Here is a 26416-nt window from a genome sequence, read left to right as displayed (position 1 = left end):
GGATTACTCCTGGTTCTGTGCTCAACACCTTGTGGTGCTCAGAAGATCATAAGGGATGCCAAGGATCACACCTCCATACAAGGCAAACACTATCCTCTGTGCAATCATTCTTCTCATCCTCAAATTGTTTCTTTGAGAAGTGTTTTTTGAGAAAAATAAAGACACTAGAAAAGAATTTGGGGAATCGTGTAGGGAATAATACAAGCTGGTAATTCTGGTTAGACTTGATTTTGGTGCTATTATCCCAAATTAGAGCAATAGCTGAATGAGCAGTGAAAAAAGTTTCTGGGACCCGAGAGATAGCATGGAGGCAAAGCAACTGCCTTGCATTCAGAAGGTGGTTCAAATCCTGGCATCCCATATGGTTCCCCAAGCCTGCCAGGAGCGATTTCTATGTGTAGAGCTAGGAGTAACCCCTGAGCACTGCCAAGTGTGATCCAAAAAACAAAAAAATAAATAAATGAAAAGAAAGCTTCTATTGGTAAATGATTTGGAAAACTAAGCTGGCCAGAACTAGTTGTAGAGCAGGCTACAAAAAGAACAAATGGGGATTTGGTTTTATGCCAAATAGAGTTAGGGTGATTTAATAGTCTATACATACATACACATGCATATGTGTAAAAAGTAAGGCACAGTTCATAGTCAGATGAAGAACATAATTGTGTTGAAAATTGCAGATTAGTAACATCAATTTTTTTAGTATGGCAAAAAAATAGGTCACTCTTGGTTTGGAGACTCCACAAACACTCTTATCTTGGGGAGTGACATGAGATTCTTACCTGTTTGAAGGTTTTATTTTTGTTTTATCCAGTAAAAGTAAATAGAATGTCTCCAAGCAAGAGGTTATCACATCATCTAGAACTAGGCACTTCTTTTTGCATTTTTGTTATCTTCTTTAATTAGAAAATTTATGTCAGTTTTGATGTGAAGAAAAAAGGCTACAATAGAATTGTACAAACATTCTTTTTTCTTCTATTTTTTTTTTGACAGCCACATCTGATGGTGCTCAGGGACCAATCTTGTTGGGCTTTGGTGGACTATATGGGGTACCGAGAATTAAACTCTACATCTGCCACATGCAAGGAAAATGCCATACCCTCTACTATCACTCTAGCTCCTCAAATGTTTTTCTTTCTCCCTTTCCTCTTCTCTTACCTTTTCCCTCCTTCCCTTCCTCCCTCCCTTCCCTTTCCCTCCCTCCCTTCCTCCCTCTCTCCCTTTCTTCTTTCCTTCCTTCCTTCCTTCCTTCCTTCCTTCCTTCCTTCCTTCCTTCCTTCCTTCCTTCCTTCCTTCCTTCCTTCCTTCCTTCCTTACTTACTTCCTTACTTCCTTACTTTCTTTCTTTCTTTCTTTCTTTCTTTCTTTCTTTCTTTCTTTCTTTCTTTCTTTCTTTCTTTCTTTCTTTCTTTCTTTCTTTCTTTCTTTCTTTCTTTCTTTTTTCTTTCTTTCTTTCTTTCTCTTCTCTCTCTCTCTCTCTACTCTTTCTTTCTTTTCTTCTCTTCTTTCTTTCTTTCTTTCTTTCTTTCTTTCTTTCTTTCTTTCTTTCTTTCTTTCTTTCTTTCTTTCTTTCTTTCTTCTTTTCTTTCTTTCTTTCTTTCTCTTCCTCCTTCATTCCTACCTCCCTCCTTCCTTCCTCCCTCCCTCCTTCCTCCTTCCCTCCATCCTCCCTCCCTCTTTCCCTCTTTCTCTCCTTCCCTCCTTCATTCCTCCCTCCCTCCTTCACTTTTTTCCTCCCTCCCTCCTCCCTCCCTCCCTCCCTCCCTCCCTCCCTCCCTCCCTCCCTCCCTCACTCCCTCCCTCCCTTCCTTCCTTCCTTCCTTCCTTCCTTCCTTCCTTCCTTCCTTCCTTCCTTCCTTCCTTCCTTCCTTCCTTCCTTCCTTCCTTCCTTCCTTCCTTCCTTCCTTCCTTCCCTTTCTAATTGCTCAGGGCTTACTCAAGCTCTACACTCAAGAATTACTCCTGGCAAGCTTAGGAGATCCTATGTGATGTTGGGAATTGAGCTCATATTGCTCCAGTCCCAAACTTTTTCTTTAAAAATAATTTTAGACACTGTGCTTTGCAAAGCTAGTTGGGTTTTATGCATGAAGCATTCTAGCACCACATTCCACACCAGTTTCCACTTTATTCCTCCTTTGTCTCCTGCTTTCTTCTTCAAAACTTTCTGCTCACCCACTTCCTGTCCCTTGACTCTTCATCTTAGTCTCCCACTGAAGAGCTATTCTCAATTTCTGTTGCCTTTACACATTTGTTACACCCTCACTAAGTTTTTTGAATCTGCACCTGACTATGGCCATTCAGCATGAAACTCCAGATCCATCATGTAGGTGCCGATTGTGTTTATATCATTTCTTATAGCTGAGTAGTATTCCATTGTGTTTCTTTATCTCTTCTTGTACCACTTTGGTTGTTTCTCCAGATTTAGGCTATTGTAAACAATGCTACAATAAACTAGGATTGCAAGTGTCTTTTCCAGTAGAGTTTTGGGTCCTTCAGGGTAAATGTCACTAAATGTAATTTCTGGGTCAGTCAGATGGCAGTTTAATTCCTAGTTTTTAAAAAACGTGTTCGTATTGTTTTTTAAAACCCCTGGACCAATCATTTCTATCATCTGTGACTGAGGATCCTTTAATCGCCTCATCAAAACTGGTAGTTTCTATTCTTTTTTTATGTGTTTTAGTCTCCCTAGTGTGGGGTGATACCTCATTGTTTTGATTTACATTTCCCAGATGATAAGAGATGAAGGACATTTTTATATATTTTTTCCATCTTCTCTTAAAATATCTTAAGATATATTAAGACTTATGAAGAAGTCTTTGCATTTCATCCCCTCTACTTTCTTTGATGGGGCTGGGTTTGTTTTCTTTCTTTCTTTTTTTTTTGGGGGGGAGTATGAATGTAAAGATCTACCACATACAGTTTTTCATACTTAATGACAGTGCAAAGCTAAAAGACCACCTTGAAATGATGTCGTAATTCAAATTGTGGATTGGAGTATCACACAATTTCCTCTCTAATGTATTTAATTCAATAACTCTGTGTATCCTATTAACCTAGTAAATATATTAAATGATATTTTACATTGAAAAGGTAATTCTATCTTAGATTTTAATAGTTCTTCTCACTAGTATAATCTAAATAGTACAGAGTATTTCCTTTCCCACCCAGGTGCCCTAGATCTAATCTCAATTTTCTCACCATAAATTTTCGTTTCCAGTGTATAAAGTTTCACTTGAAAGTTCTATTCCAACTTTCAATGCAAACTTAGATTGTTACACATCTAAGTCTTATTCCAATGGAATTCAAAAGTAAGGAGTCTAAAATGCATTTTCATTCTCAGAAAACTTCTGCAACAAACTACCACTTATCTTCAATTGTCTATTTTCTTTGTGTTCTTACAGTCTACCTCTCTCTCACTCTCAAAAACCTCATTGTCGTCAACAGATTCAACCAGTCTCCCAAACACAGTCTAGTGGCCTCTGCTTAGGTTTTCATGAGCATTTCTTCAGACCAAACTTGCTGAATTGCAGATATGGTTTTAGAGTCTCTTTTTTTGTCATTCTTCAAGGCTTTTCATCCTCCATGACTTCAAGACAGAAAACATTAAAGTCAGAATACTTTCAAATGTTGGATTTTGGGACACAACAACAGACCAACATACCAACATGCTAGCTTCACACAATTTACATGTTTATATACAAACATGTGTAAAAATGTTGACAGATCTGATTTTTATTTTTAAAGCTTTGTAGAGTTGTAGACTGTTAGCTTCAGTAGTCTATGGCATCTTTGTCAATTAGCCAAATCACCCCCTTTTTCTCCTTGGACATTTCATGCACAAACAAGTTGACCATCTATAGAATAGGGGTCACAGAAAGAAAACAAGGTTAGAAAGGGGACATGGTTAGAAAAAAAATTGAGAAACCCTAGAGACTATCAAAAAAAGTTTCAATTTTTTAAAAGTAATTTTTAGTGACCAAAGTGGGTTACAAATCTTTCACAGTAATATTTTAGGTACATAGCAGCATTGAACCCAGGGCAGTCCCACCACCAGTGTTGTCCTCCCTCCAATCCTATTCCCAGCATGCATCCCACATTCCCCTCATTTGCCCCTGCCCCAAGCTGCTAGTATAAGTAGTTCCATCTGTGTCTAGTTTGTTGTAGAATGGGTCTCGATTCTGTTGTCGTTGGCTTTGGATTTGGTGTTTAAGACTGATCATTTTTTTTTCTACTCAATGTTCATACAACTGTTTGGTCTTGGTACCATCCATTTTTCCCCCCTTAATTTGAGGCAGAACAAGACAATTCAAGTTATGTGGTTCTGTTTGAAGGGAAAGAAAAAGGAAAAGAAAAGAAAACAAAAATTAAACAAACAAGAAAAACCCCAAAAAAGCAAAAAACAAACAAACAAACAAACAAATCTGGAACAGGCCCATCTAGAGTGTTATATGTTTCAATATTTTAATTGGTAACATCTTTGCATTTGTAAGAGTAATTCTTTTAATATCTCAACTTAATTTGAAGTACTTGTACAAGACTTAGAATAATTTAATTTTTCCAGTTGTCTGGAAGAATCACTACTCTCATCTCAAGTTCCAACTGAATTTTTTCAGAATGTTTGTCAGTGGTGATTACCCACTCAACTCAAAACTGGACACTCTTTCTTCTGCCCCAACAATATTCTGTTCATACTGCATTTCAGTAAAGAATCACTGTAGATTTTATGAAAACCTTATTTTTTACAGAGTTGGGTTGTAAACCCCATTATGTAAATTTATTTTAAAGTTCTAGTATTGCTTTTTTAGAAGGATGGAATAATTACAATGGTAATAATGATCAAATGATGAAATATGATATCTAAATACATTCCAGTGAGCCTGTTTTTTCCTTGTATTCTCAAACAGATTGTGAGCTACATTAAAGTAGAAAGATTATCTTGTTTAACTTGAAGTCTTTGCCTCTCTTTCTCCTCTTCTCTCACCCCTCTCTCAAAACTCCTGGTTGCCACATAGCGATTGGTATATATAAAGCACTGAATATATTCTAGAAGCTTGTAGAAGAGGTAAAGGGAAAGAAACAATCCTGAGCTGATGAACTGTAAGATAATGAACTTTTAACTCAGTATTTTTTTAGTTGACAGAGGACTTACAACAATTGTAATCTAGTTAAAGCAAAGTGTAAGAGTAGACTGAAAGGTAGTAATGATATATGAAAATTTATTTGAAGGACAAAGATATAATAGACTTGCATTCACAGCCAAATTAAGCAAAACTCTTTGATTTCACAAATTTGTGTACCCATACCTAAAAATATGCAGAATCTTATAATAGGAAAAGCAAAATAAAGAGGATGACTATTTTTCCAGGTCAGGTAGACAAAATCTATTTTCTTACTTTCACCATATTTATATAAAGAAAAGGCTGTACATTGCTTCCACACAGGGAATGGAAGTATCAGAGGAAAATTTTAATTAAATATTAGTATCTCTTAAAACTCAAATAGTTGTATCAAATGCACACAAACACTATTCTCCCCAATTCCTCAAACAGGAGAAAGACTTTGGAGATCTGAAATAATCTTCAAACAAGGTTTTGGAATAGGCAGAAAGACTATAAAGTATTTAGTACATAAATACAATTATTGGAAGCCATTCATGAAACTGTGAGGTGAAAGTGCAAACTTTTAAATATTATTTTATTAAAACAACATTATTTACAAAGTTATTCATAGATGCCTTTTAGACATACAACTTTCCATTACTGATCCCATCACCAGGGTCAATTTCCCTTTATCATTGTTTCAAGTTCTCTCTCTTACCCTGCAACCCTGACAGGCACATCCTTAAATTTGGTGTTGACGTTTGGGTCTCAGGTTTTTAGTGTTTTTTCTTTTGATATGCTCAGACAGAACAAAGCACTTCTTCAGTTATGGCACTTTGTAAACATTTCTGTTTCCTAAATTATTAAGGTCTCAGAAGGTTTCAAGGGGAAAAAGGGAATAACTTGAAATAAAAATTTTTGAGATAAAAAGCTTTACCATGTTTACCTAAAAATTAAGAAGGATCTGCAGAAATTGATAATAGCATTGTACTGTAAGTATGGACTTATGACAATCTCTATTGGATGGAAGAAAATCTTTCTAGATGTTGGTGGGTCAGTTCCGTACTCAAGCTCTTATTCTTCTAATCCCCACTTTCTACAATGTCCAGCTAATGTTCTACAAAGTTGATACTCTCTAAATCATTTCTGATACTCTTGCTTTCATATTGCCAATAGCCTGGCCCCTGCAATTTTCTGGTTGAGTACCTTTCCCTGGAACAGTTCACCTTTTGATCATCTGTGCTTTGCTCTGCCTTTTCTCCCAAGACATTTATTTTTTACTTTCGGATTTTCTAGGGCAGTATCTTTAAAAGCAAACTTTTTCGTTTTGATAGATACCACCAGTATGAAAGCCCACAAATAGCTGAAAAATTAATGCATTTATTAAATACACCTGCAATGCGTTTGAGCCTAAGAAAGTTATGAGTTTACAACTGTACACAGATAAAAAGCTATGATAAAGTAAGCAAAATACAATGCAAAAAAGTTGAGTATAATTCTACATGTGGCCTAATTTTCTATGAGTGCATACATTTTCATATAATGTCCAGTCATATGTCTCTATTTTCTATTTGAACACAAATTCTTTTCATACCCCGAGCAAGGTCTATATATAGTTAGCTGACAGTCAGTCCTATTGGTAGTTGAGAAAATATTCTCTATATTTTAAATAAAGTTGCTTAATATTAATATAACCTAAAAAAGACATGAAGCAAGGTAGAAAATATTTAAGTTTTTGAAGTGACTTAAAATCATTTTTAATTTTTTAAGTCATTGTGAGAATTTCTGTCTGTAAAGTAGTAAAAACTTTTTCAGTGGGATTTTATTATAATGTTTAAAGGAATTGGACTACAACTCTGATCAATGTTTAAATAGTTGGATATGATTTATTAAATTTACAAGTTTTGGTTTATTAGCTGGTTAAGTGGTGTATAATGTTTCAAGAAATTGCATCTGTTAGTTATATGTTTAATAAATTGGAAATTAAATAAAGAATTAATAGCAATGAACATTACATTTCACGCACCAAACTCTTGTAGGCAGAAAAAGATTTTGAGAAATCCTAGCATGGTACTACATATGGTAGAGTCCCAATAATTCTATTCAGAGCATTACCTAATTCTGTTCAGGTAGCTTTTTTTTTATGTTTTTTCCTCAAACACCAATAACTCAGATTGGATTTCTGTCTCTTCCAAGCCCCTGCTGCTCAGTTGAGGAAGGTCAGGGAGAAACACAAGGATTATAGGTCAACTTTAGATGACCCAGTAGCTCAAACAACTGTGGGTTATCAGGCGTATTTTTAGCAAGTCCTGCTTCAATTAATATAACTAATCATGCAACTGTAAATTTTCAGAGCTTTCCACTCAGTCTTCTTGCTGAGATTTGTAACCTAATTTGCTTGCACTTTAAACTCTTTTCAGGTTTTGCACTAATAACTGTCTGAGATGGGAAGATAACTGTGTGTTGGTACTTCCTGGTAGAATCACATAATCTAAAATTATGGATGCTCTTAAAATTCCAGTATATGAAAGTGATTGTATTAATGAGGCAAATAGTTGGAACCAACAGAAGCGAATTATCTGAGGTCACATGAAGCTTTAGTAATTCCATTTGCTTTTGTTAAGAATTATTGTTTTGCTCTCTATTGCTTCAGCTTATATTGTACTTGAAAGACTGAAAAGTTTCATCACTATTTGACAGTTGACCTGAGCCTGTTGTTCTTTATAGCCTATGTTTTTAGACCTGTCAAACAGTCAACACATAGGTTGGCACAATTTTCTACCTATTCTAATATTATATTCGTTTTCACACCATCTAATGGAATTAAGTTATAAACAATGGGAGACAAGAAGTCTGTCAATGTTATTATCTTGACTTTGGAGACTGATTTAACTCCATCACATTGTACATAGTATGGTAATATGAGGCAGAAATGCCCACTATCTACTTGTACTTACTCTCACGTCTACAATGACTATCTCTTGTTCTGGATCCAGCTCATTCCCATTCCTAATGTTCACCATAAAATACCACATAAACTCTATAGTTTTTGGATATTTTGCTTAAGCACAGATAACTTCTAACTCTTACCTAGAAAATAGTAATGATGGTGTTAATAATGACATTCTTTGCAAAGTGAAGCAATACAATAATAAATTCCTAGTCAGAAAAAGTAAAAAAAAATGTTTCTCAAATCTACTTATATAAATAGTTGTATAAAGTTTTGTAAGTGTTTTTAGTTAGAGACAGATCCTGGTTTTATTACAGAATATAAAATTCGGTTTATACTTTGAACAAAAAATAAATAATATACAAATTAAAGCAAGCTAGTCATCACAAATCATAGTGTTGGAATGAGTTTATGGCTCCTGGCATCAGCCTTAATATAAAGCAAAATACTAAACTACCAAAACAACTAGCAAATAGAGTGGAATATTTGCTGCTGAGTACCTGGTATCTGGAAGTTGACATTCTAGCAGTTGAAAATGTTTCACTCTGAAGTGTGTGAAGCCTGGCTTTTCTACATTAAGTGTGAAACTCTTGCTTCACAACAAGAATGCATCCTAAGTCTGCATTTGATGGCATTATTAATTGGCCCTGGTTTTGCAGAACAATGACCCAAAAATAGAGTATCTGGAGGGTAGAGAATTTTTATTATGTTATATTGGGGTTAAATTGAAAGAGCATATCCACTCTCAAGAACTCAATAATACAATGACTGGAGGTAAGTGACATGACATCTCACTTTTTTTCAGTTCTACTATTTAAGGGTTATATGACCTTAGGTAATTTAAGTAACTTCTCTGTGTTTTGTTTAATCTGTAAAACAAGGATCATAGTATCTATATTACAAGTATATCATCAAAAAATATATGCATGGAGAAAAAAACTGAGATGCTTTAAATGTTCAGTAAATACTACTAAATATTATAAAAATGGCCCTCAGGATAATACAGCCACAAATGAATTGCTTCATTTAGATGGATTTAAGCGTTCTTTAAATGCAGGGTTATAAACATTGCATTGCCTACTATCTGAGTGTACCTTGCTTCCATTTTTCTTTTTTACTGTGTTCATTAAATTTGGTGTAGTTTATGGCACACACAGTGCCAATAAAGCCCAAATATTCTGTTATCAGCTCTTCTGTACCGATTTCATGAATATGTAGCTTCTCAGCCCAGGATACCCATTGTGTTAAAAATGCAGTGAATTCCAATTCACTTTTGATTAAAATGATGTGAACAAAACAGAAAACCTAGATGATCCAAGATGATTTGTGCTTTACAATTTTGTGCATTATGTGGTCTATATGCTCCAAACAGAAATATCTTTGAGTTGAACATATTTTCTTTTTCGGAAAACAGAATTCTTTTAATTAAAAACATTTTTACAAATTTCAGTATGTGTAATTGTTAACACCTGCTATGTGTTACCAACAGCTGTTCCTTACTTACCTTATTCTGTAAACTCACTGGAATGGCATGTATCAAGATAGTTGGGAAACTTTACTTGGTGACTTTGTATGTATTCTTTAGCATTTCTTTCTAGCTCTTTCCCTATAATAGTTCCTCTACCTATTCAAGGTACCCAAAGCAAAAATGCCATTTTCATGACATTTTAAATTATTAGGGTGTCAAAATAATTTTAAAGTTTACATACTAGAGGCTAGAAAGATGGCATAGTGAGTAGCATGCTTGTCTGGCACATAGCCACCCCTGTATTAGTTTTCAGCATCACATATGGCCCCCTAGCTTGGTTAGAAATGAACACTGAATATAGAACCAAGTGGCCCTGAGCCCAGCTAGGTAAGGCCCCCAAACAAACACAAATTTGTCATGTTACTGAAATTATGTGTACTTTTGAGCAGGAGTTTTCAAATCTATTTGACCGATCAGCCCCCTTTTCAGAAATAAAAAGCATGCAATATTTACCATGCCTATGGAAAATAAAAAACAACACACCCTTTTTTAAGAAGTTGGTAGTCTGTTTTTTCTTTTCCTTCCTTCCTTCCTTCCTTCCTTCCTTCCTTCCTTCCTTCCTTCCTTCCTTCCTTCCTTCCTTCCCTTTCTTCCCTTTCTTTCTTTCTTTCTTTTTTTTTTTTTTTTTCTTCTTTCTTTCTTTCTTTCTTTCTTTCTTTCTTTTCTCTTTTTCTTCTTTCTTTCTTTCTTTCTTTCTTTCTTTTCTTTCTTTCTTTCTCTTTCTTTCTTTCTTTCTTTCTTTCTTTCTTTCTTTCTTCTTTCTTTCTTTCTTTCTTTCTTTCTTTCTTTCTTTCTTTCTTTTCTTTCTTTCTTTCTTTCTTTCTTTCTTTCTTTTCTTTCTTTCTTTCTTTCTTTCTTTCTTTCTTCTTTCTTTCTTTCTTTCTTTCTTCTTTCTTTTTCTTCCCTTTCTTCTTTTTCTCTTTCTTTCTTTCTTCTTTCTTTCTCTTTTTTCTTTCTTTCTTTCTTTCTTTCTTTTCTTCTTTTCTTCTTTCTTTCTTTTCTTCTTTCTTTCTTTCTTTCTTTCTTTCTTTCTTTCCTTCCTTCCTTCCTTCCTTCCTTCCTTTCCTTCCTTCCTTCCTTCCTTCCTTCCTTCCTTCCTTCCTTCTTTTCCTTCTTTCCTTCTTTCCTTCTTTTCCTTCTTTCTCTTTCTTTCTTTCTTTCTTTCTTCTTTTTCTTTCTTCTTTCTTTTCTTTCTTTCTTTCTTTTCTTTTTCTTCTTCTTTTCTTTCTTTTTCTTTCTTTCTTTCTTTCTTTCTTTCTTTCTTTCTTTCTTTCTTTCTTGTTTCTTCGTAGCTGATGGTTTAGATTTTTTTTATTCTTTTTGTACTTTTGTTTTTACTCCCTTATTGTTTTTTTTTTGTCTTGTCTTGTTTTGTTGCTTTTTTCTTCTTTATTCCCTTTCTTCTTCCAAATGGATATTTACAACACCTAGATGGACTCTTTCAATATCTTTTCTTATATTTCCAATAGAACCACATTACTAGAATCATCTTGATCAGCCTCATAATTGGAAGTGGGGGGAATGGATGGTACCCAAACCAGACAGTCATATGTTCATTTGGTGGAAATAAAAAATGATCAGACTTGAATACCAAATCCAAAGTCAAAGACAACAGAATCTATACCCAATCTACAACAAGCTGTAAAAGGGGAAAACAGTTGTACTATCATTATGGGGGGGGGTTAAAGGAGGGAGATGAGGGTTACATACTGGGAACAGGGATGGACGGAGGACAATGGTGGTGGGAATGCCCCTCTTTCATTATCACTATGTGCCTTAAATATTATTGTGAAAGATTTGTAATTCACTTTGACCACAATAAAAATTAAAAAAAAAATCACTCAGTAGGCCACCATCTTCCTGGAAATTTACTTCCTTTAAGGGAGCAATCAGGAAGTGCCCTCTATTCCCCACCCTCCACAATTGTTCTCAAAGCTACAATCACCTCCTCAAACATTCCAGGGCCCACTCTGGTGGGTGGGGATTATTATCCTCTGTCCTAGAGCATTGTAAAATTGGTGTATTTTAGAAATTCTTTGCTTTTCTAATGGCTTGGTTTCAAAGGAAGCTGTAGTGAAATGAATTTCCTATTTTTCTGGCTACTCCAAAGATCTTGAAATCAGTAGGCTTTCCGAATTTGTGTTTTTCATTACCAATCACATGATATCCTACAGGCATGTATTAAATATGACACTGGTTTCTGACAAATAATGGGTCAATTGCAAACAATGACTAGCGAGGCAGCCCCATTTATAACCAGTGTTTCAACAAAGCTCTATTGTAATCACAGTGATCAGAGAGTGACTCATTAATTAATTGATGTTCTTCTTTATTATGTGCTATTGAGTTAATGAGTAATTTGTGTGCGATAATTCTCTGAACACATTGATTACTTGAGATATTTTCTGGAGCTTTCATACCAGTGACACGTTGAATTGGTAGAAGATGGAACTTGCTTTTGTGTGTTCCTTATCAGGTCTGAGTGAGTACAAACCAGTGCAAAAGACACATTCAAGTTACTTAAAAACCAAAGCATAGAATTCTGCCCCCTCAGAAGCCAGGTGCTTTGAACTAGGCGTATCTCATCTTATGCACTCAATAAATGCCAGTGGAAGTATGGTTGTATTAAAGCTGCTTCCTGTTACCATAAGTTGCATTAAAATCGCAGTTAAGAAATATCTGTAAAATAATCAACAGGTTTTTGCTAAAATTGTATTTTGTGCTAATGGCCTATTATAAAAGGAACCATGCAGATTGTTTATGCAACATATTGAAGTGAATGCTAACCATGTTTGGCCTATAACATTTCTGTGAAATTGTTTAAGCAACTATGCAGCCTGATTTGCTTAAAGTGATAGCTAAAAGGAAGCAGTTTGTGTAGGTATATTTCACTACACATGAAATTTTTAGCCCTCTATTTCAGTTAAGGCACATCTCTTTATGGAAATCTTAGTTGGGTTTTTGTTTTAGTTCATAATGCAGGCAAAGGGAAATTTGAGATTTAGGTTGACAACAGCAACAGTTTCTTTCAGAAAGATCATTTAAAATTTGTATAAATGTACAAAATTACACCAGCAATTGCTACCTTTATTTTTGCCTATTTTATTTCCCTCTCAAAGTAAATAACTGTAAACTACCTAGCTTAGAGATACTAAATATAACATTTGGAGGAAACATTTGAGGAGTTTTGCCCGTGCTTGGCATGATTTATCTTTGGTAAGTAAATGTACTTACTATTTTCCTTTTATATGAACTTAAAAGTGTGCTTTCTAGATATCACCTTAACTTTTACCAATTAAGTGCAATCAAATAGTGTAATACCCCTTTTATTAAAAACATAAATCCAAATATGAAAGAGGAATGAAAGAATCCAGCAGATATTTATTAGGCAAGATGAAAGTGAAATTACAAATACAGCTTTTAAAACTCAGCCCACACTCCAGGGGTGTGTGTGGGGTGCCTGGTCTTTTGTCAGTCTAGGGGAGAAGCATCAAGGAAATGAGCTGACACTATTTGGAAACCAGAGTTCCATCAGAGGTGTCCTGCTGGAGGCATTGGATAACAAGCTAAGTGACAGCAGGTCTGCACAACACAAAAAAGGAAAGTTGACAACTGAGGGACTCTATGTAATCAAGACAAGGCTTAGTACTTTCAGTCAAAAATACTACTATTTATGGGCAATTAGCTATAAAATGGCCTCTTGCTTCCCAGTTTTATGGAGTTTAAAGATAATCTAAGGAGATTAATGTGTTAAGATATAACCAAATGAGTAATTACAAATGTAGTGAAAAGCATAGAATTAATTTCCAAAGGATTAGGCAAAAGAAAAAACTCAATTGGTCTTTAGTTGGGAAGGATAGTTGAATAGTGTCAAAGAGTTGAGAGGTTTGTTCCCAATTCACAGTCACAATTGGGACATGAATACACATCTGTTAAAACCTTGAAATCTAAAAACGGTTATGTATATATATATATATATATATGCGCTGATAATTAGTTTCACATCCTTGACACAAATTTGAAAAATTGATGGGCGACGAGCCAGAGCAGGCCACAGGTGAAAACCCTTATCCTTTTTCTTTCCCCTATTCTATTCATTTGGTTTGATTTTGGTTATGCAAGTCTTCATGAACCATTAGGACTCTAAGCTAAAATAGTGGTTAATTTGTAAGCCCCAAATAACCTTGTTTTGACATTTATTTTCAGCTTATCTCAAATTTGGGGAACATATACTTTTGAACATTCTTAACCATGAAGCATTTGAAAAAAATACATATCATTCACTTTTCACAGAACTATTTTTTTAAATGAGAGGCAATATCCAGGTTTACATGCATGTTCATAATAAATCTTTGTTTGAAAACAATTCAAATTTATACAACATTATTTTCAGCTTAATATTTTGGCCCCAAACCAAATAATTCAGGTATCACATTTAATTTTCATATGCAATGCATTTATTGGCAGGACAGAATATGTATGTATGTAACACTGGGAAATACTGTTTCCTATACAAATGAGCAAAGATTTAAAAAAAAAAACACCACTAAATTTGCTCTAGTAAAAATATGCTTCATTATTTTTGGGTGAAATTAGGTTTCTTGAAATGCAATTATTTTATAGGGAGCAGCAGAAGCAAACAATCAAAGTGTGAGAAACTCAAAAAGGACATGGGGCAGGTGGGGAGTATTATAGTATTAATTTTCTTAATTAAATTTAAATACTCATTCTCCATAATTTTTGTTTCTAGTGAGCTTTATTTATCAGTTCTTGTATAGTTATCATGTAGGTATTTCATCTTAAAAATGGATTGACAAATTTTCTGAAGTGTGATGCATTCTTGAGTGGGAAATTACTTAAAATGGAGAGAGAAAGATATAGCATATTGTTAAAGTGTTTACTTTTGAATGTTAAAATAATTAACAGGTAGATACAGAAAAATAGATACTCAAATTCTCAGTTTTCTACCAATTCCTTTGTTTCTCCTTGAGAAGATTCTCTGAGCATCCCATTGCTCTAATCAAAAGTACATAACCTCACTATTCATGTTATTATAGCTTCCTTGGACATTATTATCATTTCAGTAGATTCACACTCGACTTTGTTTCAGTGCCATACATTTATCAAGTGACAACTTTATTAAGCCTTTAGTGTTTATGGAGAGATTTGAACAAATTTTGTATATGAGATGTTTCACTTAATTATCTCATAATTGTTTAACACTTTTTAAAAGTAACCCTTTGGAAAAATTTTTACATGATAACCAAAGGCACTAGTTCACATAAGAGGTGGATGGCCAAAAAAAGAAATGCTATTGTATAGGTAAAGAGCACATACACAAAACGATATTAAAAGGATAATGTTAAGCCTTCAAGTTATTCTAAAAATGGCACTTTTCATGTTGGCATAAAATGAAAGTGCTTGAAGATGAAAATTTTATGCATTTTTTAAAGCTGATCTTTAACCCCCTGAAAATAGGAGGTTATAATGAGAACACTGGCACTCTAAATCATAGTGGTAATCATAGTGGATGTTTTTAAATTGCTTCGTGTGTGTCTTTATTTTTTTAGTGTTTTCAATGTTAACAGACTTGCTTTATCTATATGTATATCACTAGTGAGATTTGCTCTTCAATTCTTGACTAGAAAGTTACAGCTCATTTAAAATAGCTGGTAGATAGAGAAAGCATAAATATACAGTAAGTTTAAACACTGATTGTACTAAATGCAACAATACAAAGAAGCAAACAGAACACAAATGGTAACACAATAAAACTGTATTACATTTGTGCTTCAAATATTACAATACATTATATACAATAGTCCAAAATAAACATCTCATGCCAAGTGACACAAAAAAACAAATAGCAAGCAAAAAAATTCAGCAATATGTACATTACTTTTTTTTTCTTTAATAATACACATTCAACTCTGAACTGGGGCAATTTTACTACATACAGGTGCAGTCCGCCTTTTATTCCATATAACCATCCTGCTTTCCTATATCTACGCTAGTCAGTAGGTTCCTGTGTCAATTCTTATATACATGTGGAGCAAAAAAGATAAAAGAATGGAGTGCTTTGTATTCTTAATGGGGTGCTGTTGATAGATCAGCGAACCTGGGGTGCATAACCTTCTTTCATTAAACCTTCCTCGTAGTCTGTCTGGCAAAGGATCATGTTATTCTTTAGGAAAAATTTGTCGCCAACACAAAATCTGAAAATATTTAAACAAAAAAAAAAGGTGTGTTAAAATCATGTTCACCCAGATCTGTAGATACCAAGATTTATTTATCTAATAATAATTCCATGAATTGAAAGTTTGGTTAAGAAAGCAGTCTTTGTCATCAAAGTTAAATCTCTTAGTTCAGTTAATGAAGCAATGCATTGAAACTTTGAAATTCTACCTTCACACATACAAATAATAGGAACTTCAAGGAAAACAGCATGGACAGCAAAGGTGATTTTTTTGTTTGAATTGCTTTGGAAATAAAAGTGAACTCATTTATATTTATACTCATTGAAATGAAAGAATGATAATATTTCACAGCAGTGGTGATGGACGGTTTCAGCATTAGACATTTATCCACTTAGTAGAAAAGGTATTAAAATGAATAAAAAAATTAGAAAATGACCCATCTTAAAGCTTCCCATTTAATGTTTTCTTTTGCTCCCTAATATTAAATCGTGGTTTTAATTCTAGCAATTTGAAAGTGATTGTTCTCAAGTGAAAGTTGTTTTAGCATTAAGCTCTGATGCCTGGCTCTATTCCTGCTTGTGACAAGTTCAACAGCTCTGAAATAGTAAATGCCATTTCTTTGCACGTTTCCAATTAAGCCAAAAAGAGCAATCCGAATGCAGCTCTTAATATTTATGTGATAAATAAAACAATTTCCAATAGAGCATTATGTATTTTACTCTATAAAGCACTGTTTAATGTGCAAGATTGTAATGTTTTTAATAAGTGGTCTTTTGTACAATTTCCCAGTGGTGATACTTTGGACACAATTAAGGTCAGAAATAAATGCTTGCGCTATTTCCGGTACATTTAACAATAAAGTAACTCTGGGGAGATCTGTATATATTTTTAATTGTAACAATTTAACCTTCAGACAGCAGTCTGATAGACTTGACCCAGGAAAACTACTTGTAATTATACAAGTTCACTCCCCTGACCTTTGATAGTGGTCCCTCTTTATCAGATAGTCAATTTCCAATGATGTTCAAGCAGAAATCTTAGTGGATAGATTAAATTGTGGAGTGAAAGCTACTCTTTAATGTTTTGTGAAGTTGAAGGTTTAAATGAGAAACAGTTGGACTGATTTACATTTGCAAAGATTGGAATGCTAGACAAACAGTGAACCTATTTATTTTCCAACTGGGTAGCTTTGGAAATTTATCCTTATTTTAGCTAAGTAGATAGAGGGGAAAGTAGTGTAATAAAAAAAGTAGATTGAAAAGAATTAGCTTTCCTCTTAAAGAAAAATTGCTCTGTTTATTTGTGGAATTTACTTTTTTTCCCCAGGATTACTGCCTGCTGCTGATGTTGATTGAAAGTACAGAGCATGTTCTGATCTTGAAATCCTGGAGTTTTTTTGTGGTGAAGCCTATGAAATACAAAGAACTAAGTAGATCTTCTTTCTTATTAGCTGCAAACTATCAACTTTAAATATTGTACATAAAAATTGGTGTTCGAATAAGCCAGATATGTTGGATAAAAGAAAATACTTTCTTTATGTTGATAGGCTTAAGTATCTAGAAACTAAATGTTTATGGAAGTTTGTATAAAATATATTTGATCACTCATCAAAATGGTCAATTTATGTTACTATTTAAATTGATCTGAATGACTAATAAGCTAAGAATAAAATAGCAGTGAAAATCAGTATATGTTAATTCACACAATGCAGGGTATATTTCATAGATTCCTGAGTCACTTATCTACAATGAAACAACTATTATATAAAAGCTATATGGATTACAGGAGTGTTAAAATAATAAATATATGAAAGTCAGAAGCATAAGGCAATGTGCAAGGTTCAAATCTTAACCTTAAACTTCTTACATCGAACATGAAACTTGGTCTTTCCTTATCTATTGCATTGTAAGACTAAAATAAAAATATGCAAAGCTTATCTTATTGTTTTGACTATAGATAATAAAAATACTGCCTCTTTATTTAATACCTACACTGTACTGAAAAAGAATGTAGATTATGAGATGAAAAATCTAAGGGATCCAGCAATGTCAAAGAATATCCAAGTCTTTATAGCTAAAATGTATGTCATTGAAAAACTTTGGTTTTAAAATCCAAGATACTTTTAGCCTGGAATTACCCTTTCCTATGAAGTCTTTTCTATGAAGTCTCAGATATTTAGTTTCTTATTCTCATACTTTAAGAAAGTCTACGCACCATTCAGTGAAAAGCTATCTGAAATATTTTGGTTACTGATATAATGTCAACTGGATAAAGTACATTTTATGTGCATTTCAATTTATACCTAAAATTTAATATGAAACACACATGGGCAAGGAATGTTGCATGTACACATACAATTCAGACAGTTTGGCCCTGAAAGCAAGCTTGTGATTTGTAGGCAATTAGGATTGCTCTCCTCCCTAATAAAATCCCTCACAGAAATAAAAGCATGAGAAGGAGCAACACAGTTACTAGATGCTTCACAAAGTATAACTGACTTTTGTAAAAAATTTCAATATCATATACGTAACCCATTCTGAGCTTTTGCGTTTTACACACAAATGTGCTAAAATCCATTGGGTATTACAAGTATATGGAAATGTATTTTGTTATACTTCATACACTTCATATTACAAAAATTCCTGCAGGTAAACCAATATCTCCCTTGTAATCTAATTTCTTATGATATGGTAACCTCAATTAAGTTTGCCTTAATTAAAACATATTAGGAAATAATAATACTCACAAAGTATTAAACCATCTCATCTTGATGTGCAATTAATACAGTAATATTTTCTAGATATCTTGAAGTTGTTTTTTTGTTGAATCCATATGATCTTAAAGACCTCAAAATTAGTAAATAAAACACCTCTATAGAATCTGGTGCTTAGAATAATTTTGAGCATGTTAGAAAGCACCTTCTGGGGCCGGAGAGATAGTAAGGCGTTTGCCTTGCATGCAGAAGAATGGTGGTCCGAATCCAGGCAACCCATTTGGTCTCCCAAATATGCCAAGAGTGATTTCTGAGCATAGAGTCAGGGGTAACCCTGAATGCTGCCAGGTGTGACCCCCTCAAAAAAACAAAAAAACAAAAAAAGGAAACAGCTTCCATTAAGAGCAACACTGTGGAGCTGGGGACACAGTATTGGGGCTAAGATGTAGGCCAGTTCCCAGCAGTCAAGGTTCCTGAGCTATCTTGAGTGTAGCTCTAAAGGCCCGAGTACCTTGGGGGTGCTTTTGGTAGCCCCAGAATTTCAGGACCCCAGCAACATTGCAAACTCAGGCTCTAGTTTAAACTTCTCACCTCATTGACCAAAGAATAAGCAGAAAGTTGTACTGTGTCACTTGGGAGAGCACACCCCACTTCAAAAAAGAAAGGAATGAAACATTAACTTTGGATCTTCTTTTATGGTTAGTCTGGTCAGTTATTTCTACCTCAAAGTAATCTCAAAAAACAGGAAACATTCCATCTAATCTGTGTGTTCACTCTCTACATTCTGTTTTAACATCCTTAGTCCTTCCACAGCATGGAGACTTTGATTCTGCACTTGGATTTCAGTGTGCAAAATGGAATGTCCACTCCTTGTTTCAGCATGATGACCTTGAACCAATTAACTGTCTGTTCACAGCAGTCTTTTTGTTGCAGCATGTTAAACTACCCATAGCCCAAATACTGCTGTCAATTAATCAAAGTCTCTTGCACTCTCTTTACCCTCACATCCTCTTAGAAGTGAAATTGCTCTTTTGAAAATAATGGCTTTGGTTTCAGAGGGTAATCAATCTCATATCTATAATTTTTATTTGTATAGCTGGGGTTGCTCCCAACCAATGCTCAGGCAGTTGAATTAGCCAGCAGCTAATGTGGGGTTGCTAAGACTGGTATCACAGACCAAAGGGTCAACCCAGAGAGAGCTTCAGGGGCACACTCAGTGATACCCAGAAGATCATGTGGTGCCAGACTCAAGTTGGGTACTTGTATACTAACCCTTTTAATACCTCCTACCCCCAAAGTCTTATATATTTTTACCTATCTTGGATGAACTACTCAAATATTTATTTTATCTGCAGGTGAGGATGGATATAAATTTTGCTTACTTTTGCTAGCGATGCTTCCTAATATGGATAATCCTCCCTAATTTTTCCTCATCTACTAACATTCTCAATATATACTGGTTTCTATAAACCAATATATATTGGTTTCTGGCAGCCTTCATTCATTCTGTTATTTCCAAAATCACTGACTGCATGGTTTGGCAGGTCCTTGGGTCATTTCAGATCTTTGCATGAGCTTGCATAACTGTGGACAATGGTGTGATATTGATACCATGAGAGCCCTTCTTTGAAAGCCCTCTGCATGTTACACTGCTTTTTGAGGTAAGGAGTCGGGAAATACTGGCTGAGATAGTTTTATCCTTGAAAGAAATTGCTTTAAATAACATAGATTTTTTTAGTTATTTATTTTTTAAATTTTGTGGGAATCACGCCCAGTGATGGTTGGTCATGGGTTACTACTGGCTCTGTGCTCAGTTATTACTCTTAGTTTGGAGAACCATAGGGGATGTTGGGGACTCACTCTGAATCAGTTGCATGTAAGACAAGTGCCCTACACACTATACTATCTCTCTGGCCCTACTAAGAGGTATTTTAGATGTGGAATATGAATTTGTTTTCCTTTTAATTTTTATTCATTGACTTTCTACCATCCCTACCAAATTCCCTGTCAGCACTGAGAACCCTGAACTTCTCATTTCCTGGATTCAGTGAACATTTTTACATATCTGCCCAGAAGACTGTCCCATCCATATGTTCAGGAAACCTTTCCCTCATGGCTATTTCCCCATTCTCACTTGATACCATTTCAGTAAGTAGCCCAGCCATGCTGGAGAAGATCTGCTCTGAAATGCATCACATTCACACACTAATGGCACATCCCTCTGAGCTCTAAATATCTCAAGAGAAACTAGGCTTTTTCCACTCCTGAATTTATCAAGCCTAGCAGAGTGCTTTTATTCTTTAACAAAAGAACATGAAATGTTATGTAGTTCTACTTGTTGAAGGAAATTTTATTATAAATCTGTAGTTTGGGTTTGTTTTCTCATAAAACATTATTTGGTTATATAAAATTTTCAAGGTGGATGAGAGGGACTTATATTAAAGAATTTTTTTATTCAGAATAAAAGTTGAACTATTGTCAATTATGGCCAAAGTACGTTTACTCTGGTAAAGCTTTTAGAGTTTTAATTCAGGATTCCTTTTTAGGGGCTGGAGAGATAGCACAGCGATGTTTGCCTTGCAAGCAGCTGACCCAAAACCTAAGGTGGTTGGTTGGAATCCCGGTGTCCCATATGGTATCCCATGCCTGACAGGAGTTATTTCTGAGCAGACAGCCAGCAGTAACCCCTGCACGCCACTGGTTGTGGCCCAAAAACCAAAAAAAAAAAAAAAAAAAAAAAAAGGGATTCCTTTTTAGCCAACCAACATAAAAAGTTAGAGGGGCAATATATGAAGAACAACAAAACTAGGGAAATAATTATTACTCCTATTTAAAAAAGATTAGAAATTATTTTGATATTGATGATATTCTATTTTAAAGGTTAGACATCCTCATTTTATTAAAGCACCAGAACTTGCAAAATTATTCATAGTTGTGTTTTAAACATACCAAAGTCAGTTTCTCTCCACCAATTTTTCCAGTCTCCCTTCCCTAACCCTTGCCATCTTGACAGACACCTTTCTAAATTAGGGTGTTAAAGTTTGAGTCTCAGGATTTCAGTATTGTTGAATCTGTGGTTTGTATATTTAGCTTTGTTATTTCTTATCATCCCTAATGCACCTGAAACCCCATGACCCCCATGAACTTTGCTTCTTCGCTACTTTCTCCCCCTCCTCTTCACTCTATTTTTTCTTCACCTCTCTATACTCTGGGGCTACCAGTGATCTAGAACCTATGCATCCCCCCAATGAAACCACTCATCTTCATCCAGTATAATTCTTAAGTATTTATAATATCACATTTTCAGATGTCAATAAGGTTTGCTTAAAAGCAAAGTACCTAGAAATTGCTGACTCGTTTTGACTTTCTCTTAAAAGGGTGCAAAGTCTTAAGTGCTGGTATCATTTAAGAAAGCAAGAAAGTAGTATATCTAAAACTTATTTTATAATCATGTATTAAATGAAAGAATTATTTTGGTTTGTTCTTAAAATAAGTTTTATAGTTTTTCTGAGGGGAAGCAATACCCTGATGTGTTCAGGGTAAAATAAATGTTTTCAGGGATAAAAGGGGTCCAATCACATTTAGAGAAAATGCTTCTTCTAATATGCTATCTCTCTGGTCCTATAATATTTTTTGAACATATTTGCTCCTCAGTCTGTCACCATAATCTTGTTCTCTTTCCTCTCTGCTTCCCATTTTATTAAAAAGAATACTTTCTCAGGTAGGAACTTTAAAAATGCCCAAGCACCAAGATTTAAATCCTCAAAAATTTTGTTTCCATGATAGTTATTATTTGTCTCTAGTTTACCATTTCATGTGTCCAATATCAAAGTGTGATACTGGTTTTTAAAATGTTGTTTAAAAACTATGACAATGCTGTTGTTACTAAAAAACACAGGCTCCTGTGGTATTTTGTGGAAGAAAAGCTCTTGTATTGAAACCTGTGCTTGAAGTAACAAAATCCCTCTGCTTTGCTTGACTGATGAAGATGAGCTGACTTCTTGCATTAAAGAAGTTTGTCTTGTAGAGACTGAAGTGACAAGACAATAACTAAGTGCTAATTGTGCATAACCAGCACTAAAGATATGCAGTCCCATTATGGCATGTAATAAATGAAGCGAACACAGAAATATATTAGGTGCTTTCATAATGATACTAGAGTAGTATTTTGAAGCAATAAGAATGTGAACAGTTTTAGAGTCAAAATTTAGGAGTGTTTGTCTTACTTGACTGAGTTCAACTGAGGAGGTAGACTTAATTGTGAATGCGACTTTTATTTCAGTGGTGAAATAAAATTGATATATGATTTGTAAATAGCACTAACAACCTACAATTACTTTGCATCATAATAGAATTTAGCTTGGTTTTAACACTTGAATGATGTCTTAATTTTCCGTATAGAACATGAATAAAATAAGTATGCCTGCTCTATTGAAAAGTGGCCAAAGGGTATTAGCAGTTTCTAAAGAAAGAAACACTAAATAGCCACTAGTAGTCAAACAAATGCTAATGACAAAATATAATGACACATCAACTTTCATCCTTCAAGGTGACAAGGATTTCATTTTAAGAAACAATTCCCTATAAGAATGTGAGATGCATAGATTTAACTTTGCTGAAGAGCACATTAAAAATTAATAAAAAGAACACAAATTTTTAAATGTTCTGCGCCTTCTCCAATTAGTTACATTAGTATAAATTGATTCTGATATTGGTTTCAATATTTTATTATATTGATAATAATAAAAAAAGAAACCTTATATATTTAACTTAATATACAAATCCCTATCTAGAAAAAGAAACACAAGAATGCTAGCATAGTTTAGGAGGATAAAGATCCCTTTAGCCCCTAAACACTGTATGGGCTGAAGAAATAATACTGGGTTTCAGATGCACAAAGTCAATTCCTGTACAGTTCCCAACATGATTCCTCATACTGATGGTTCTGCAAGTTGGGTACAGTTAAAAAATAAAAAAGACACTATAAACAAAAAGTTTAAATATTAAGTATTAGAATTATTCTCTTTTGCTTTCCTTTAAGCAGCTTGTATGTGAGCATAATATAGAGTAGCATACAATAGTGTTAGTCTGCAGATAGAGAGAGGTTGATAAGCACTGGACTAGCTCCTTGAGTATAACTGCTGGTCTATGCCCATATATCGAGATATGTTTAATATGGTTGAAAAGTTTATACTATATATAATTACCAAATGTATAAATATGTGTATGCATAATATGTATAAACATAAACATCAAATGTATATATGTGCAGCTGATCCGTATCATAATATTAAAATATTACAGGTATTATAGTTATTTATATATCACACATTATAATAATTTCTATCATTATATTATATAATTACAATTATATTATATAATTTTAATAATATATGTTATTGATATCTTCTATTTTCTAACCTCTCTACAGTGAATATGTAACCATATATAAGCAGGTGGCTGTAAATATTATTCCAATAACTGTATTATTTATAGTTTCTAGTAGATCAATGTGATAAGTAAACATGAATAGTCTAACTTTAAACTAACACACCTTTCAATACATACACCTCATGGGCACATGTATGTAGATGTGTCTTTGCATATGTGACCATGTGAGATTGTGTAGCCACATTGTTACAATAGGCAACTTGTAATTTGTCAGTTTTCTTTTGACTAATTATTACCAAAGACTGAATTATCTACTTCAATTTGCTTCTAAACAATTTCTGGGGAAATGCAGAGTGTTATAACTTTTTTTCTCCTGGAGAAATGTAGTTGCTGCAAGGAATATTGGGCCACATTTGAAGATCTACATTGAGTAGCAGACACTGTTGAAGCTGCTTTCTTTTTTTTGTTTAGTTTTGTTTTTGTTTTTGTTTTTGGACAACACCTGGCAGTACTCAGGGGTTACTCCTGGCTGTCTGCTCAGAAATAGCTCCTGGCAGGCACGGGGGACCATATGGGACACCGGGATTTGAACCAACCACCTTTGGTGCTGGATCGGCTGCTTGCAAGGCAAACACCACTGTGCTATCTCTCCGGGCCTTGAAGGTGCTTTCTTAATTAAAAACCAAGTTAGTAAAATGCTACCTAATAAAATTATAAATATCAAGATAAAACTAATTTTTGAGAACCCATTTTTCTACTGGTACTTAATATAAAATGTTAAATTTAATTTTCAAATGTAACAGCCTGTACTGTCTCTATTTTATGACTTTGATAAGCAAACAGAGAATAAGGCATTCATTCTAGATCACACAGCAGGAAGCTCTGGGGTGGCAATTTGAATCTAGTTGTAGTTGTTGGAGAACATTTGTTCTTTCTACTATTTTATAGCATTTCAGAAGAGGGTGAGAGGGTGCTGCACTGACCAATAAAACAGGTGAAATTATAATAATTAAGAATTGGACAGTAAAGCCTTTACAGTTATATATACTCACCAGGTATTTTCACACTCTCCATGTTCATTATAATTCACCAAGTATTCTCATTTTAAATGAATTTTTTATATTTACATTTTAAAACTCTAATATCCTCTACATTTATCCCATATTGCAGGCATCAATAGACTCTATAACAGTCATTAGAAATTAGAGTTGTAACTTTCAACAAAGAAGACCAGAGAGGATTCCTATTTAAAGATTCCCTGAAAATAACTACTTCATCTTGAGTACATTACAAACAGGATAACTAAGGCATAGAGGCTGAAACTAGTTGGTTTGTTGTTACCCAGCATGATAGTGAAATATTCCAGTTAGGTTTCTAGATTCCCCCCTTCACAAAATATTCTAGTGGCTAATGCTGATCTTCAGTGCTGCTATTTTTTTTTAGGTCTTTCTGGCATTATTTCCATGAAATTTGAAATGACTTTAAAAGTCACTTTATAAAATGACTATAAAAAAAGTTTATTGCAAGCTAAGAAAATCTAGACACTGAGTACCTATAAATATAAAACATAAGACAAACCTACACTACCTTCCATGGACTCCTGTCTGTTTGTCTCTGTGCAAACTTTATTTGTTCACAGAACTAGTCTAAAAAGGTAATGCCATTTTTAAGCTATATTTTTTTTAAAGGCAGAAATAAGTTTCCCAGAAGTGCTTTTATTTCTTTCCATTTCCAGTTACGGGATGCATTCCTTTCAGGTAAAAGTATGGCCTCTTAAGATCTTTTCCCTCCTCCCTGGTTTGTTCCTAGAACTGAATGAAGACTGGCAGAAAACAAAATTCAGAGATTTCTTTGCTTGAAGTAAAGTGTGTTCTACTACCGCCCACCTGTTAAATACACAGCCTGCAGACAGGGGCCTGCCATTGTTGGGATGCCAGAATGAATGAAAGACGCTCACCTCTGGTTACAGAGCTGACAGGCAAAGCAGTCCAGGTGGTAGACATTGTCCTTGGCACGCATCACCATCTCAAAGGCAGGAATGAGCTTACTGCAGGCAGCACAGTTTCCCGTTACACCAAACAGCCTAGAATGAGAGAGATTTTTTTTTTCCCAAAACACTTTCAAGGAAATTCAAGATGGAGCCTAACTCAGGCTCAAATGTAACCTGGTCAAAATAGCAAGGCCCTAGTCCTCATGACCTCCAGAAGTGAGTTTTCTCCTAGGCGTAGACATGAGTATTCTTCTGGGATCACTCTCAGTTGAACTTTTTTGGTGTCAAATTTTTGATGTCAATATCTTGTTTGAGAAGACAAAGAAAGGACCAAAACATTAAGACTCATACTTAACAATGTAAACACAGGCATGCGTGCTTGTTGTCAATAGACAGTAAATCATGGCATAAGTTTATTGGTTAGAATATGCAGTTAAACCCAGAAATAGTATAACTCTGATCATAATGTCATGTATTCAACATTTTGATTGAAAAAAATAACCCATTTGGATGACTCACTATTTTTTGACATCTAGTTACTAAAAGGTTTG

The 26416-nt window shown here is 34.3% G+C and overlaps 1 protein-coding gene across 4 annotated transcripts in view; it reads right to left on the bottom strand.

Annotated features, from left to right (window-relative positions):
* Window positions 1-15335: 15335 nt before the first annotated feature.
* LMO3 (LIM domain only 3) overlaps window positions 15336-26416 on the bottom strand; it is a 60258-nt gene continuing 49177 nt past the window's right edge. For all 4 annotated transcript variants that reach the window (XM_049783710.1, XM_049783711.1, XM_049783709.1 and 1 more), the window contains 2 exons: window positions 25833-25958; window positions 15336-15789 (listed from right to left, as the gene is read on the bottom strand). In XM_049783710.1, coding sequence (XP_049639667.1) covers window positions 15684-15789; window positions 25833-25958 — 232 coding nt within the window. In that variant the 3' untranslated portion in view covers window positions 15336-15683. The remainder of the gene's footprint in view (window positions 15790-25832; window positions 25959-26416) is intronic.

The sequence above is a fragment of the Suncus etruscus genome, chromosome 11 (assembly GCF_024139225.1).
Source record: "Suncus etruscus isolate mSunEtr1 chromosome 11, mSunEtr1.pri.cur, whole genome shotgun sequence".
Lineage (NCBI taxonomy): Eukaryota > Metazoa > Chordata > Mammalia > Eulipotyphla > Soricidae > Suncus > Suncus etruscus.
Note: the sequence above shows the minus strand (reverse complement) of the source record. Positions and strands in the feature narration are given on the sequence as shown.